Source organism: Notolabrus celidotus, chromosome 5 (assembly GCF_009762535.1).
Source record: "Notolabrus celidotus isolate fNotCel1 chromosome 5, fNotCel1.pri, whole genome shotgun sequence".
Classification (NCBI taxonomy): domain Eukaryota; kingdom Metazoa; phylum Chordata; class Actinopteri; order Labriformes; family Labridae; genus Notolabrus; species Notolabrus celidotus.
Window position 1 is genome coordinate 37,463,599 of NC_048276.1, and position 18,032 is coordinate 37,481,630.

Here is an 18,032-nt window from a genome sequence, read left to right on the forward strand (position 1 = left end):
TTTTGTAGCCTGTGATGATGAGGACAATTTCCTCAACCTGTGGAGCATTTCATCTTCTGTTTCATGTGAACGCTGCAGGAGAGCCAGGATTTTGATGGATGTCATCTTGCAACTTCGAAATTATTTGTCTATGAAATGAAACCAAATGAGCGTAGTCTGAAAATAAGGTCTGCATAGTCAAAGCTGTGATGTTCATTGGACTAGTTCTTGTGCTAAACTTTTAGTATCAAGTTGAGTGAGGCGGTATTTTTTAAATTATGATCCTCCATTTAATAAACAACCAAATTAATAACAAAGCAGATATTAAAGACACTGTAAATTATAATGACTCCAAAATATATTTTAAAGATTTTTAGATTTAATTAGATTCAATTTATTGTCATTTATCATGTCACATGTACAAGCAATGAAATACAGATTGCATCTAACCAGAAGTGCTTTAGCAGTAATTAAATAATATGAATAATACAGAATATACAGAGGTATGAATGATGTATAAATATAATATATATCTGCATGAGTGACTATTGCTACAGGTATGTACAGGCTATGAATTGGCTATGTGGATAATTAAAATTTTCTAAAGCTTGTAAAATGAATAAGAATTTAACAATAATAATATCAAATTAAATATCATGTTTTATTTGATTTAATAATGTATTGTCTGTTTTTAGAGTTGAATCTTTTCATGGTTTGGTTTGTTCCCGTTAATGTTTTTATTAATTCTAGCCTTCATGGTGAGGATGAAACAAAACAACATTCATTGAAATATGAGTATATCTTGAAACGTCTGTTATCGTTGTGTAATTACATCCTAACTTTTGTTTGTTGTTGACACAAGAACACAGTTACACAAAAGGTGCAAAAATAGCAGTCCTTGAAGCACAGATCTGTTATTGTACGCACAGATAGAAAGGCACACTGTCATGAAAGCTGGAGTAAGGAAAGTAATACGTAACGTTGCAAAAATTCTCCACAGATACTACAGATAAGTATTTGAAGGTGTAAACATTTAACTTGCATGAAAATAGTGCAATAATATTCAACCTGTTCAGTGAGAGGATGTGGAGTCACATCTTTGTGGGACAAATATATGCTCTTAATACTTTACTTAAACACATTTGTAATTTTCCTAATCCCTGTAAATACTTTTTTTTTTTTTTTTTTTTTAAGTTATATTTTTGGCCTTTTTGCCTTTATTTTATAGGACAGGTGGAGAGAGACAGGAAATGTGGGGAGCAGAGAGCGGGGGAAGACATGCAGGAAATGGTCGACCGGGCGGGAATCGAACCGGCGACCCCTGCGACGAGGACTGTAGCCTCTATATGTGGGGCGCTTAGACCGCTAGGCCACCAGCGCCCCTGTAAATACTTATTTGACTTATTGATATACATATATTACAAACATCAATAATATAAAGTTGATTCACCGTCCAAGTCTTCACTGTAAGGCTGCAAACATCAAGATTTTTTATCCCAACAATACTTTGTTTTAAAAGGCTTTTAACATGTTAGAAGTTTTTATTTATTCATTTTTTAAAGCTAATTTTAATCCTAAACTTTATCCACCAACACATTTATTCTCCTGAACACAACACAAACTACTGTCCTGGGTTTTTAGCCCACCTCAGCTTCTAAAAGGGCCTAAAACCAGTAAATAAAAAACCATAACATTTATTGTACTTTCACAACCATGATTATATGTAAATGTTCTTTTTTATTTAAATTCACTGCAAATAATTATATTTATGTATATCATCTGATAGTGAGATGGTCTGGTCTTAATATCAACACTCTTCCCTTAGTCGTAATATAATTTTCATACAGTATAGTTAGCTCTTCTGTCATCTTTTTAAATCCATAATAAAGATAAATATGAATTAAGTAATAAGTGTGTGGGTCATTTTGTCAGATTCTGCGCGGCCTGGTCCTGAAAAGAGTCTGGTGTTGCCCTCATAAAATCTGTCACGCTCTCTGTCCTTCAATGATGATGATAGTAATAATGTGTGCAGGGATATAATGTGGAGAACCATCTGTAACCTGTGTACACATGCCTCAACTACAGGAAGCTTTTCTTAGTTCCATACTATGTAGAGTCCTCCCTGTATCCTCTGAACCACATGAGGCCTAAAGCTGTACCTCTGGCCTTGTTATCCCCTGCTCTACACTCTGAGCTTGTGTCCACAGCAGCAAAGGGTTAAACTCAGGCGACCTGCCACACCGACCACAGCGTGCCCAGTGTGATGCTGTACGCCACCACAGCCACCAGGTAGACTCTGAAGAGCAGCACGTCCAGCACGTAGCCCACCTGCAGCCACTCCTTCGCAACCTCCCGGCACCTGTCCCTCTTCTCCAGGAAGTGGCGTATGGCGGTCACCTCCTGCAGGATGTTGTCCATGACAGGCGGGGTGGGGTCTCTGGAGGGGGGCAGGCCCAGTCTGAGCAGATCACCCTCTCTGTCGTGCTGGCTGAGTCTCCGTCCGATCTCACAGGTGTGGTGGACGGTGCACTGGGCTGCAGGGTGAGACAAAGACCAGTCACTTTACTTAATCTGCTTCACTCTGAAACACTTCTTATTATCAGTCTTACTTATCTTATCTTTACTTTGTTACAATGCTGAGTTAAGTACTTGATTTTGATTGGTTAATACATAGCATAACTTCATACATACAGTGCTGTGGAAAAAAAATTTGCCCCCTTCCTGATTTCTTATATTTTTGCACATTTTTCACACTTAAATGTTTCAGATCATCAAAAAAATTTAATATTTCACTAAGATAACTACTAGTACACATTAAATGAAGTTTTTAAATGATGATTTTATTTTTTAAGGGAAAAAAGTGATCCAAACCCTCCTGACCCTGCGTGAAAAAGTAATTGCCCCCTAAACCTAATAACTGGTTGTGCCACCCTTGGAGGAAATAACTGCAATCAAGTGTTAATAACTGGCGATGAGTCTTTAACATCGCTCTGGATGAGTTTTGGCTCACTCTTCTTTGCAGAATTATTTTAATTCAGTCACACTGGAGGGTTTTCCAGCATAAACGGCCTGTTTAAGGTCACACCACAGCATCTCAATCAGATTCAAGTCCGGACTTTGACTAGGCCACTCCAAAACCTTCATTCTGTTTTTTAAAAGCCATTCAGAGGTGGACTTGGTGCTGTGTTTTGGATGATTGTCCTGCTGCATAATCCAAGTGTGCTTAAGCTTTTGAGGTCTCAAACTGATGGCCGGACATTCTCCTTCAGGATTTTTTGGTAGAGAGCAGAATTCATGGTTCCATCAATCACAGCAAGTTGTCCAGGTCCAGGTGGAGTTAGATGTCAATGACTTTGTTTCTCATCTGTTCTGGAATTTATTTAGATCGCAGCATGATGTGTTGCTTTTTGAGATCTTTTAGCCCACTTCCCTTTTTCAGACAGGTTCTATTTAAGTGATTTCTTGATTCAACAGGTCTGGCAGTAATCAGGCCTGGGTGTGGTGAGTGAAATTGAGCTCAGCTTGCTTTACAAAAAAATCTGGTTTATCACAGTTAATTTGTTAATTTATACTTTTTCACACAGGGTCAGGTGGGTTTGGATCACTTTTTTCCCTTAATAAATAAAATCATCATTTAAAAGCTGCATTTAATTTTTACTCTGATTATCTTTGTCTAATATTGAAATTTGTTTGATCATCTGAAACATTTAAGTGAGATAAATGTGCAATAATATGATAAATCAGGAAAGGGGTAAATACTTTTTCCCAGCACTGTATACTACCAGTCCGTTGTTTTTTGACAGCAGACCATTGTTATGAATAATAGACTTAGTGCTGGTGATGTGTTTCTTATCAAAGACTCTTGAAAACTAACTGTGAGCATCTTAATGTGGCAAGAGATTTTTGGTATATTTGGTTTTCATATGATCTGAAAACCAAGAAAAGAGACCAACATAGCAGAGAAAAGGCTGGATAAGTTGTAGCCACAACAACTGAAGGCTACAACAGAGAAATCTGCAAAATTGAAACTGTCACATGGAGTTAACACTTTAGGGAACACAGTGTGGGACACGGCAGTGTTTAAGGACTGATACATGGAGAAGACAATGTCACAGACTCTAGCAGTGACGAGGCAGAGTTTTGAGATTTGTGGTCATGACATTTAAATTTGATTTAAATGCCGAATGTAACGCTTCCACATGACAGGAAACGTTATTCATGGATTATTGTGCCTTCCGCACTCAGGACCTTACCCGTCCCATAGTTGCTCTCCTTGTAGTGCTCCATATCAGAGGCCTGTGAGGACAGTCTGGAGCAGAGGCGGTGCTTCTTGTGGATGCAGAAGAGAACTGGAGCTCTTTCCAGAACCAAGTACTTGACCCACTGAGGCACAGGAGGCTGCAGGTCCTGCTTGTGGACCAGACGCACAATCAGCACGGTTTCTGTGAGGCTGATCACCAGGAGGGCCATGCAGACCACGAAGTACACACCTACAGAGCAGGTGAGATAATGAAGAGTAGATGATTATCTTTAAGAAAATGGTGGAATGATTGTACCCCAGACTTTTTATGCCCAGACTTTGGTCTTTAGCCCTCCAGACTGTTAACATTACAGCCCGAATGTAGTCTGCACTCTCCATTTGTCCCTGAATTCAGACACTTTAAACTCAATTTTGTTTTCTGCTCAGCTGACGTCTGAGTGAGTCTACCATCACCACATCAGGTGGGGGGGAAAGTGTTTCTCAGGCCGCCACATATTTCAGAAACTCCTCACAGAAACGCCTTGAATACAAACTGCAGATTAACAGTAATGGATCCAGGTCACCTATCAGCGGGGTTCCTATGGCGGTGGCAGGCAGCGTGTCAGACACAATGATGAGGAACACAGAGTAGCCCAGCAGAAGAGTGATCTTGAAGGAAACCCTCTCTCCACTGTCCGGTGGCAAATAGAAACCCACGATGTCCATCACCATGAGGAAGATGCTGGGAAGCAGCAGGTTCACTGTGTAGAATAACGGCCGACGCCGGATCACCACCTGGGAGAAATATACTCTGTTAAAACGTCTGCTGTGATAAAAAGCAGGGCATGGCTTGTTTGTGTGAAAGGGACACAGAGGAACAGTCAGCCTGGCTCTCCTCAGGAGAACAACATCCTAACACCGTGGTATGACACTCAAACTTTGTATATTTCTGAAAATAATCCTACACAGTTATTATCACTCCCATTATTACTTACTTAATATCATTTGAACTCTACCCTCAAAATAATCTGGGGTGATTTTCTGCCTTCATTACAGAGTTTGAGGGAGAACAAGTCAGAGTCAGGGTCGATGCCTGTTTGATGAAGGTTTTCTTTTATATTGTCTCTTAGAATTAACTCATTTAGAGCTTCAATGTTGAAAGCAGACATTTAAAAAATGATTCAGTTAAAAATACAGAAAGTGAGTAAAGTTTAATAAGGATATTAAATAGTAAAAATATAAGCTGTGTTTGAACGGTCCAGCATCATCAGCTGCTCAGTAATGCTTGCTGTGATTGGTTATTTACAATTTAGTTGTTGTAGACAGAGTTTATTGGAGGTGGGGGCAGTTTCAGTATAGTTACATTTTGAATTTCAGTAGATTAGATTTTTGTTGGTGCATGTGTCTCTGCCATTTTAAATATGTGATCACCCTTAAAGAAAGGGTCAGACTTTGCTTTTAGCCATGAAGTTAGCATGACTAACAATGCTAACTGTATATTCTGGAGTCCCTGAGCTCCCTTGTCTCGTAGGTTCCTCTGAGCTGCCGTAGACGTCCTCCTGCTGTGGACGTTCCAGACTCCAGGTGATACGGACGTGCTGGACTCCAGCGGCAACAGCTACTACTACTCATCTCATCACTATCACCGCTCCCTCTCTCTCTTATTCTCCTCTATCCCTCTTTCCAGACCCAACTCGGTCTCAGCAGATGGCTGTCTAACATGAGTCTGGTTCTGCTCGAGGTTTCTGCCTGTTAAAGGAAGTTTGTCCTCTCTGCTGTAACTAGCTAAATACTGTGAGGTGCAATGCTCATGGTGGATTAAGGTGGGGTCAGAGTCTTATCCTGTCTTGGTGTTGGGTCTCTGTTCATAATTTGACATAGAGTGGTCTAGACCTGCTCTGTTTGTAAAAGAGTCTTGAGATAATGTTTGTTGTGATTTGGTGCTATACAAATAAAGATTGATTGATTGATTGATTGATTGATTGATTGATTGATTGATTGATTGATTGATTGATTGATTGATTGATTGATTGATTGGTGGTGAATTAGCTGAGTGTGTTGATAGTACAGGCGGACTGCTTTTTCTTTATTATTTTTCTTTATTATTTTTGAGTTGTGTGACGAGTACAAGTGAGGTTTTGGATTGGACCTGATACTGGTTTTAAAGCTAGGGTTGGTAGTCTCGGAAAACTAGCATGAATTTGAATGTAGCATTTCCTCAGGACTCCGTCTAACCCCTCCCCCCCTCCCCTCGGAGCTCCTCAAAAACAGCGCCCCCGCGAACATATGATGGTGACTGATTCAAAACCGGTCCTCACCAAAACATTCTCATAGTGAAAGTTAAAAACACAAACAAACATGGCTGCTGTTAGCACTCACAACTATCATGCTAGCATTATCCAGTTGTACTGGTGAACATGATATCAGGAGAAAAGTTATAACACACATATAATACTGTAACAGCTCTACTGTTTGTTAAACGTGTTTAGTATAGATGTTCTTAATTCCTACAGTGTTGACGGTCAGTGAAGGCATCAGGAGAGGTGTAGAGTGTGTGAGCTGGAGAGACAAGAGGAGAAGTTCTTCCTTCATTCAAACATTGATTGTTGTTTTGTTGGTTGGCGTGATCACGGCCGAAAGTGACCGGTTATTAAAGCTCAACGTGTTCACGAATCGGCTCGTCATCACTACAGTGTCCGGACCAGTACATATACATTTCTGTAGGACTTACTAAATGTCATTGATTATTTTGCTTGTCAGAGCCCCCGTGGTGAGAGCTTTTTAGACTCTGATCCGGACTACAGTCCTGAGCAAACCACCTCATTGGGTCAGAGGGGACAGGCCTGAGGTCGAGCAAGACGGGCAGTAAATAGAGTCAGGGGAAGCAGAGGCAGGAGACGGGGACGGGGAGTACACGCCGGGGAAATGTACGCGCAGGAGGCGGGCAGAACCGCAGGACGGGATTTGATTGGTTTAAAAAATTGGACCCTAAAGGCAGTGATTGGTTGGTGTTTTCCCAGGTTTACTCCGGCTCTTTTTCGCTCTTTTTTAAGAACACATTATGTATTGATTGCCATCGGGACATAAAGATCATTCTAACCAGTATAACAAAAAGTGGATCTAAATCTGATTACCAACCCCAGCTTTAAGGCCAGACCAGAGTATCGTCAAGAGGTGTCACCCTGAAAGCTGCAGAGCCTGAACTATCATTCCTTTATGAGCTTGTCAGACGTGGTAGACGTAAAGTCAAGACATTAGCCTTCTCTGTGTTTTGATTTCTGTACTTTAAAGCTCCTGTGAGCTACTTTCTGTTTGTGTGATGTATGCGCTTTTGATGTACGGCTTGGTTGCCTTATTTTTGTTGTTTATTGATAAAGCATTATACTATAGTTATTGACAGATCAGCTGTTGTACAATTGAATTGAAAGATTTAGAGAAGATTTAAAGATCGGTCCACATTAATAAAACTGGAGACGCTCAATCCCTCATTAATCCTAATCTCATACACTTACATGAAACTTCATCTCAGCGTAGTAGTCGTCATTGTCCACACTGAAGATCTTGTAGTTGGACAGTATGTGGAGCAGCTCCCACTCTCCCTGGTTCATGAAGACACTCTTGTCCTCGCTGAGCTCCTCGGGGCTCCTCATCAGGGTGATGTTGATGTCATCGACTGCAGATCGAACACGATGTCGAGAGCAGCGTGAAACAGCCATACTAACAAGTTAACTATCACTCAGCACTCAGCTCTCTGAGCACATGTCACAGCGGGAGACAGTTCAGAGGCACACTGAGACGTTACAGAGAGAGCTGGATTTTTCTACTTCAGTCAGACAACCCTGGGTTTATTGGTTTGAAATGTTGCTCATGTTTGGCATCTGTAGCGACCTCATCACTCCTTGCAGTTTGAATTTATTAATACTGATTGATGGAAAGGAGGGATGCCATGATGTTGTAAACCCCTAGCAGACTCCCCTACCCCCTGGAGCTAACAGGTGGATGCTGGAGAGGCTGAGGGGCTGAATGTATGAGTAGAGTACTGGTGCAGGGCGGTAGTTGAAAGAGTGACTGGAAATCTTGCAGCTTAGAGGTACAGTGTGTATAAATGGGAATATTTAGCAATATCTAGTGGTCAGACTCCAAACTGAAACACTCCCTTTCTCACCCCTCCCTTCACTGAAGCGGTAGTGGCTTCAGAGGAAAAGAAGCACGATAAGTCCATTTGTCAAGTTTTGCAATCAAAAAAAGTATAGTGGTTGGGAAGTGAAATGCAAATCCACAAAGGATAAAACACTTTTACAAATTTTGAGACAAATTTACATTTTTGATTTTTTTTAAATTTTATAAAACAGAATTTCATTAGCAAAACAATTTTACCAAGGCCAAAACATATCTATATTTCAGAAAACAAATTAATAAAATCAGAAACACTTTTACAAGAGATGGAAAATTTGTACCTGAAATACATTTTCAAACTGCAGATTTTTCAAAATAAATGTATATGCTGAATTTCAAATGTTTTTTATTTTGAAATTCCAAATCAGATATATGTGTGATTGGCAGGAAAACATTTTGAGGTGTTCTCTTATCAGTCTGAATCAAAATATTTAAGTGGAAACAGGGTGATTAATGTTAAATATACACTACCAATTCAAAGTTTGGACACACCTTTTCATTCAATGATTTTATTTATTTAATTATTTTCAACATTGTAGATTAATACTGAAGACATCAAAACTATGAAATAATTTGGTTTTGCCATAATCTGGATTACAACAGTAGTCAAATAGGGCTATCCATTGTGTACTGACCCTACCTCTGAACAACACAACTGATGGTCTCAAACACATTAAGAAGGCAAGTCATTCTACAAATGAACTCTTGACAAGGCTCATGTTCATTAGAAACCATTCCAGGAGACCACTTCATGAAGCAGACTGAGAGAATAAGAGTGTGCAAAGCTGTCATGAAGGAAAAAGGGGGCTACTTTACAGAATCTAAAATAGAAAACAGATTCTGCTTTGTTTAACACTTTTTGGTTCATTCAATAATTCCATATATGTTCTTTCATAGTTTTGATGTCTTCAGTATTAATCTACAGTGTTTACAATCATTACAATAAATACAAACCCTTGAATGAGAAGGTGTTTCCAAACTTTTGACTGGTACTTTGTATTAATTCCCTGGCTGTTGCACATTTTCATATTACAGATGTATTTTATTTTGAAAATCATTGGTACATTCCTTTTCCGTCAGAATCTGCAGTTTGTAATTTTGTTTCAGGACTGGTAAAAACTTTCCGTCTCTTGTTAAAGTGTGTCTGATTTTGTAAATTTGTTTTCTTAAATGTAAATATTTTTTGGCCTTGGTAAAAGTGTTTTTCTAATTTAATTCTGTTTTATAAAATGTAAAAATGTTTTCCAAAAATTTAAATTTGTATCTAAACTTTTAAAGTGTTTCATCATTTGTAAATATGCATTGCACTACCCAGCCACTGTAAAAAAAAAATCGTCAACCAACTGGTGCCATTCAGCCCCTCACTAAATACAAAAATGCAAATGTGGCTGCTTTGTCTGCTCTGAGCGACTGTAGAAACATGACGGTGCAGGATAGCATCCTCAGTGGAAAAGGACCTGCTTCTAGATACAAAAACCTCAATCTGAGTTAACAAAAACAAAAATATTTGTACATTGGGGTGATTACACTCTAATTTAAAAATACTCATGAACAGTATATTCAATTGTTAGCAAGTCTGTGCTGCTGAATGCTGCTAATTACTTCACACAGCAGAGACCGCCTAATTTGGAAGATGTGTTTGTCATGTTTTAAAGGGGACATATCACGCTTTTTTCATCAATATATATTGGTCTAAGAGGTCCCCAAAACATGTCTTTAAAGTTTATGCTCAAAAAAACACTTTGAAATCAGATTTTGGTCTGCCTGAAAAACCCTCTTCTTCAGTCCTCCTCAGAACACTCTGTTTTCCCTCTGACCACGCCCCCTCCGGAAGTGGATGTGCCTCGGCTCTCCAGCACGTTGATCTAATGTTTACATGTTGGCTGAATATACACGGCTGCTCAGAGATCGCGTTACTTCAACCCTCTGAATCTGATCCAGAATCTGATCCTGACGGAGAGGCGCCTGTAGCAGGACCTTTCTGAAGGATTGGTCACAGATTTAGTGTTTCTTGTTGTTTTATTTATCAGTATGTTGACGTGTGTCTTGGTACACAGCTACGAACATGTAGCTTTGTGGCTATGCTAACTAGCGCTAGCACTTATCCATGATAAATAAAAATCATCCACTAGATCTTCAAATCTGCAGACGTGGGGAGTAAAACCGACCTCTGCCAGAAAGGCAGCAGGACCTTTTCTGAAGGATTGGTCACAGATTTAGTGTTTCTTGTTGTTTTTTTTGTCAGTATGTCGACGTGTGTCTTGGTACACAGCTACAGCTACAGCTACAGCTACAGCTACAGCTACAGCTACAGCTACAGCTACAGCTACAGCTACAGCTACAGCTACAGCTATGAACATATAGCTATGTGGCTATGCTAATTAGCGCTAGCACTTATCCATGACAAATAAAAATCATCCACTATATCTTCAAATCTGCAGACGTGGGGAGTAAAACCGACCTTTGTGTTTATTAAGACAGCCAACAACTAGCATGCCTCCCTCCTAAGCTCCTTGTTAGCACACATTTGTGCAGGTAATGAAAAACGGGGGAGGGATTCAGTATTATTTTATACAGTCTATGGGCTGAACAAGCTCCGAGCTCTGACTCCGTGACAGACCGGATATTGTTGTTACGTAACAAAAACACGGAAGTCTGAAACGGCTCGTTTCACACACATTTACAGAAAGGTGGAGAAATCAAAACAGGGGCAGAATGGATTTTTTTCATTCTCGGGGGGTTTGTAGACATGCCAGGGACACATATTTCAGGTAAAGAACCATTAAAAAGTCAATTTTGCATGATATGTCACCTTTAAGAACAACATATGTGAAGTGTGAAATCAGTGCAGCTGGAGTTGCCTGCCTACACTAACTCACAGGCGTCGCTCTGTTCTGCAAGTTTAAACATGTTACTGTATGTGATAGGTACCTCTACTCCTCTATATGAAGAATGGTTGAAGTGTCAGCTGTTGTCTTACTTGTATGTAGCCAGCTTTGGAAGGTGAGGCTGCACTTCTGCACGTCGAATGGGAAGTTGTAGATGTTGAGCGTGCAGGCTGTGACCACCTGGATGGGTTTGTAGTTTCGCACCAGTCCATCATGTGTCACATAGACGTACGGTATGTCTGGAGACTTCCCCACATCTACGCTGCAGATCAGACACAAACAGGCTGTTTTGAGTTTTCATTAAGGAGGAGAGGTAGAGGTGATGCAGCCCTGACAGCGTTAAAGCTGCAATGATAACAAAAGCAGGAGTTCTTACAACTCATTGATGAGGATGTCAGGCACCCACACGTTAGCTGTGGGGATTGAAACTTGTTTAACTTCATCAAAGTCTTCAGGATTCCACACCAGGAACTCATCTGTCCAGGACTGAAATATTAAAGAGCAGGAGAAGCTGAGTGAGAACAACAAGGTGAGACAAACAGATCCACACACAGTGTGTTACACAGTGTGTTACACATTGTGTAACACATGCTGCAGAGATTAGTTTCAAACAAATGAAACTATCATATTGTTTAAGTACTAAATGCACAAATGACCTTAAGTTTGTAATTAAAAGCGTGACATGTTGGTTTGAAGGATAAATATTTGACTTCAGTTCATTTAGGTGTTGCTGAAAGCGTCTGCAGGGCAAATCTTTTTAGTGTTGCTTTTTGTGAATGCATCCAGCTTCATCTCACCTGACGATACCACACGTATGTTGTCAAAACCTGGTTCTTCTCATCCTGAAGTGGAACACAAGAAGACATCAATAACAGGTAAGATTCATTTTAATGAGGTTTTATTTTGTTGTATTTTATGTTCAGCACATAACAGCACACTTCAGATACAGGGTGACTCTCTGTAAGAAATATGATTTGTATATTGTTGGATATCTGAAATATTAATATTATGTTCCCATTTGTCCAACTTATTACATAAAATTAAATGTAAAAATCAAACTTTTCCATCAAAATGTTTAGGGTCCTTTTGATAAACAGTAGTTATTAGAGCTTTGAAAGGAGTAGATTGTATAAAAGCACCATGAAGGATCACCCAGAACTTCATCCATTCATGTTTTATCCTCCTGAATGCCTTTTTTTTTACATTTCAAAGTATAAAAATGTCCAGTGTAAGTATTCAATCAGTGATGGCTGAACTATATTTAGTAAAATCAGTTCCAGGGTCCTTGTGTTAAGCATTTTGACTCACAGTCACACTTTTATGGCTTAAAGATGCAAATGGATATTCCCTCTCTCCATGACAGACAGACAGGAAAATGACCACCATACCTCACTGAACTTCTTAAATACCCAGACCGTTTATATCAGACTCGTACTTCAAACCAGCTGCTTCTGCACGCTCCTGAGTCCTGGAACAAGTTACAGCAGCGTCTTGAATTAAATGCACTTTTACCTCTTGGACAATTTAGAAACTTGATTTTCAACCTTTCAACCCCGCTCTGTAACTGTTTTAGCTAGGTTTACCTGTGTATATTTATTGTACCATTTCAATCAACAGTCCCTTCCTATTGTAGTGCATTTTATATTAAATCCCCTACACCTCCTTTTTGTATTATTTCATTTTATCTTTTAATTGTTTTGATCTCCAAATCACAAATGATCCTATTTGATGACTTTCAAACTCTTGATGCCTTGTTGTTTGTTTGTTGTTTGTTTTTTGAAATCATTGTAAATGAGCGTTACCCTCATTGATCTCTCCAGTATAAATAAAGGTTGATGATTACTGGGACACCTGAAAAGAGCCTTTTTTCACATTCTGCCTCTAGATCATAAATCAGCCTGTCTCCTGTGATAAAGGTTTTTGAAACCATCAAATTTAAATAAAAAAATAACCCCAGTAAGCCCCAGGTTTACTGTGTATCAACTCATTTATGCCAAGTTAACTTAAAATGTTAAATAAATTGTGCACTACTGAAGCACAACCTGACATTATAAGGGACTTCTTAAGGATGTATTGGGTACATAGTAATAATAATGATAATACCTAAGTTTTATATAGCGCTTTTACAAGAACTCAAAGATGCTTTCCAAGAGAGACAATAAATAAATACAATAAAGACATATAAGACAAGCAGACGACAAGGGAAGAGGTGGAATAATGAATGTGTGGGGAATGCCTGTTTGAAAAGCTAAGTTTTTAACTGTTTCTTAAATGAATGAAGTGAGTCAGAAGCACGGATGTGTGGGGGGAGAGAGTTCCAGAGGGTGGGGGCGGCTATGGCAAAGGCCCGGTCCCCCAAGGTACGGTGCTTGGATTTAGTAATGGGAGTGAGGAGGTTGGAGTCAGAGGATCGGAGGCGGCGGGAGGGGTGGCAGTACTGGAGAAGGTCAGTGAGGTATGGGGGGGCCAGGTTATTGAGGGATTTGTACGTGGTGAGCAGGATCTTGAAATGGATGCGCTATTTTACGGGGAGCCAGTGGAGCTGTTGAAGGACAGGGGTGATGTGGTCTCTGGAGCGGGAGTAGGTGAGTAGCCGGGCAGCAGAGTTCTGTACGTATTGTAGTTTTTGTAGATGGGAGGAGGGAAGACCATACAGGAGGCTATTGCAGTAGTCGAGTCGTGAGGATATAAAAGCATGAATTAGGGTTTCAGCAGCGGATTTGGAGAGAGTGGGACGGAGGCGGGCGATGTTGCGGAGGTGAAAGAAGGCAGTTTTGGTGATGTGACGGATGTGGGGTTGGAAGGAGAGAGTCTGATCGAAGATGACGCCAAGGTTCTTGATCTGAGGGGAGGGGGTGACTGAGTGACCGTCTATGGAGAGCTTGAAGTCCTGGGTGGAGGGGAGGAGGGATTTGGGGCCGATGATGATGATTTCAGATTTGTTACCATTGAGTTTTAGAAAATTGGTGGTCATCCATGATTTTATTGCAGATAGGCAGGTGGTGAGGGTGGAAACAGTGGCAGCGCTGATTGTTTTGGTGGAAAGGTAGAGTTGGGTGTCGTCGGCGTAACAGTGAAATTGGAGTCCATGATGGCGAATGTCAGTGTGTATATATCTGTAATAGTTGCCATATTTTATTTTAACTTTATTCTATTTTATTCTATTTTATTCTATTTTATTCTATTTTCTCTTATTTTTATTTTATTTTATTTTATTTTATTTTATCTTATTTTTATTTTATTTCATTTTACCCTTGTCATTACTATTATTACTGTTATTATATTTTTTAACTATGTTAGTACATTGTTGTATTCCCCTGTCCCGTGTTATAAGCTGCTGTAACAAAAGAAATTTCCCCCAACGGGGAACAAATAAAGTATATCTTATCTTATCTTATCTTATCTTAACTTAATCCTGAGGCCGAGTCTTAAAAGGGCTTCTCTTACAGTGTGTCTACACACCCCCACATTCATTTATTAATCAAGTTACCTCACATTAGACTTTGGGTCAGTCAGCATCTCTGAACATGGGGACAGAATCTGCCATAGCATGTTAAATCACACACTAATGTGAGGTTAATTTAAAGTGTTACAAATCAAATAGAGCCTTTAATGTGGTCTGCACACTTGTGTTATGCAGAGATAATCACTTAGATATAATTAGGCATATAGGATAAGGACACACACACACACACACACACACACACACACACACATACACACACACACGGTTAAGGATATAAATAACACTGAACAGCAGGTCACACTTTGTAAATGTGACATTCTGTGTGTGTGGCTTTATAACTCACCACGTTGAGGATGGAGTAAACCATGAGGTCTATGGCCACGATGGTGGACGTCCTCCAGTCTTTCACCGGTCTCACTCCCTTCTTGTACCCGGCGCTCAGGAACTCAGACAGCCGCACTAACGTGGCATTGCCAAATCTTCCTGCGCTGCTGCCCGGTTTCTTTACTGAAGATCAGAAAATAATATTCTGTTTATTACCGTTCTGTTTACTGACATCAACGAGTAAAACAAACTGTGAATATATGTTACACTGTCAGATAGAAAAGTACACTTATCAGACTTTTAATGCTAAAGTTTTTAATCATTAAAATAATTCAGTTCATACTTATCTACTTTTTAATTAGTATGCCTCTATGCAAGTTAAATTAAGACCACTGTAACATAATAGAGCCACAATGTTACTGAATATGTCCTTTAACTGATACTTAAAAGCAGACATTTGGTTAAATAAATTGTGATTGTTATTTTTGAATACATCAAATATCTGTTGGGTTTCTTAACTATTAAATCTAAATAGCTAAATACACAAAAGTTTTTTTTTTAAGTTGTCTAATTATGTGATACGTTTGTTTGCATTTTAACTTTTTGACCTCTGAGTCCTTAAAGCATTTCACTTTAGTAAATATGAGCTGCGGTAATTTAATATAATTTTGAAATTGAAATGCAATAAAATGTTTAATATATTCTGTAACAGTTTAATTTACAGGTAAATCAATCCTGTTGAAGTTTTTGATTTAAATCAATTTATTTTATAATTATTAGTTTTGAATTGTACACACATTTCTTTATAAATAGAAGAATAAAACAAGGATTCTTAGACTTTTGAATATTTTTGTTAAATTATTTTTTAAAAACTCTTATTAGATGATTCTTCTATTTTATCCCAGCATACTTTCTGTCAGCAGTGATGTTTTTAATGAAGGTGTTACAGCTTTGATTTATATCACTTTCACAGTCACTCAATTGTAATTATAACATTTCCAAAATCTACATAATTTTCTTTCATTTTTAAATAATTCTGCAAAATTAATCTTAAAAAATGTTACCAAAAATGATGCAAAGAGTAGCCCAGCATTTATCTTTTATACAGTAATGTGTCTGTCCCTGTCAAAACATGCTGCATGGACAGTTAAAGCTTTCTCTGCAGTCGCCTTCCTCAGACAATAAATCTGAATAAAAGTGCAGTAACTGTCGTTAATAAAGCAGAATCAGTGGTACCTGTGCAGGCTCTGGATCCTCTCTGCATCAGCAGGAATAAGAGTGTCGTCCAGGCTGCAGAGAGTCTCATGGTGACAGTTCACCTGTGCTTCCTCCTCTCCCTGTGACAGTCTGTCTGCCGCTCTGATGAAATCCACAAGATGCCTGAAACTCATATCCTCCATATCCATCACTTCACCCTGTTCTACCATCAGAACCTTGTTAGTGTCACTCAGCTCACGGGGGGTGTATCATTTGTTCTGATGCCACTCCTCCCTGTTCAATAAAGAAGCAGCTCTGTGGGATAAATAGAGCTGAGTGCAGGAACATGAGCCAGGGATCATCTGATGAAGTGATATGCCGAGACTGTAGTGTGTTTTTGTGACTTAGAACAATTAAGAGACTGTTTCATCTCTATTACTGACTGAAAATTTCAAGTTACCTCATAGAAACTACATCACATATAACCTCATGTGCCTACCTAAAATTCTTGCAAGTTAAGACCCAAAACTTTGAAATTAAAAGCTACCAGTACATAAAGAAAATCATGTTTCCAAAGCGTAAATGCGTGATGGATAACAAATAGAATATATAGAGCATTCAAAGTTGTAAACAGTCTCATTGCATCCAAATGTAATAAGCAAACTCTACTGATTGATACTAAGTGCAGCTGAATTCATGTTGAATGTGTCCAAAAAATCCAAAACATGGATATTTCTGTGAGGTTCCTAGTCTCCTTATAACTAGTCTTCCTAATATAACTTAACTATATATTTATCAGATAGAAGTGTACATAGTGTGTATATATCTGTAATAGTTGCCATATTTTATTTTATTTTATTTTATTTTATTTTATTCTATTTTATTTTATTTTATTTTATTATTTTCTTTTCTATTCTATTCTATTCTATTCTATTTATTTATTTTTTCATTATATTTTATCCTTGTCATTGTTTTGTCATTGTATTATTACTGTTATTATATTTCTTAACTATGTTAGTACATTGTTGTATTCCCCTGTCCCGTGTTGTAAGCTGCTGTAACAAAATAAATTTCCCCCAATGGGGGACAAATAAAGTATATCTTATCTTATCTTATCCTTCCCTCCCTTTTCTTCTTCTGTTTCCCTTTTTGAAACAGCCTGCTACACCTACAAATGTAGTAGGTAGTACCTTCTGCCTACTACATACTGCATTTGAATTTAATATGTAGCTTGACTGTTCTATTGGATCTGTTCTGCAGGATGCTGAGCCAGACGTCACTGGATATCTGGTTTCAGAAAGTGGAAGTAAACAACGGCCAAGCTGATAGATAAACTGCTTCTTTAGCATCACTTCAGAATCAGAATCAGAATCAGAATCAGCTTTATTCGCCAAGTATGCTTGAACACACAAGGAATTTGACTTTAGTAAACTGTGCTCTCTTTGTACAAGGCATAAGAATAGGAATAAGAATAAGAACTACAATAAAAAATAAAATAAAAATATAATAACAATAACCTTAGCTATAAATACAAAGAAACAACAAATAGGCATGACTAATATGTACAGGCTAAAATAATATGATAAAGTGCAGTGGTGAGTTGCAGAGGTAGTTTTACATTATAAAAATAGAAGTTAAATAGTACAAAAAATAGAAATATGGAATTCTGCTTGAGAATTGTTACATTGTATATCTACATGTATATTTACAGAGAGTATTTATCTGACAGGTATGACACTGTTATGGTTTAGTGTTCATCAGA

The 18,032-nt window shown here is 38.6% G+C and overlaps 1 protein-coding gene across 1 annotated transcript; it reads right to left on the reverse strand.

Moving 5' to 3' along the window:
• Positions 1-1,482: 1,482 nt before the first annotated feature.
• On the reverse strand, positions 1,483-16,379 carry htr3a (5-hydroxytryptamine (serotonin) receptor 3A). The gene is made up of 9 exons (XM_034683647.1): positions 16,310-16,379; positions 15,093-15,256; positions 12,081-12,125; positions 11,660-11,769; positions 11,376-11,545; positions 7,732-7,892; positions 4,804-5,014; positions 4,233-4,469; positions 1,483-2,513 (listed from the first exon to the last, which is right to left on the reverse strand). The coding sequence occupies exons 1-9, from the start codon at positions 16,377-16,379 to the stop codon at positions 2,203-2,205; spliced, it is 1,479 nt and encodes a 492-aa protein (XP_034539538.1). The 3' UTR covers positions 1,483-2,202.
• Positions 16,380-18,032: the final 1,653 nt, after the last annotated feature.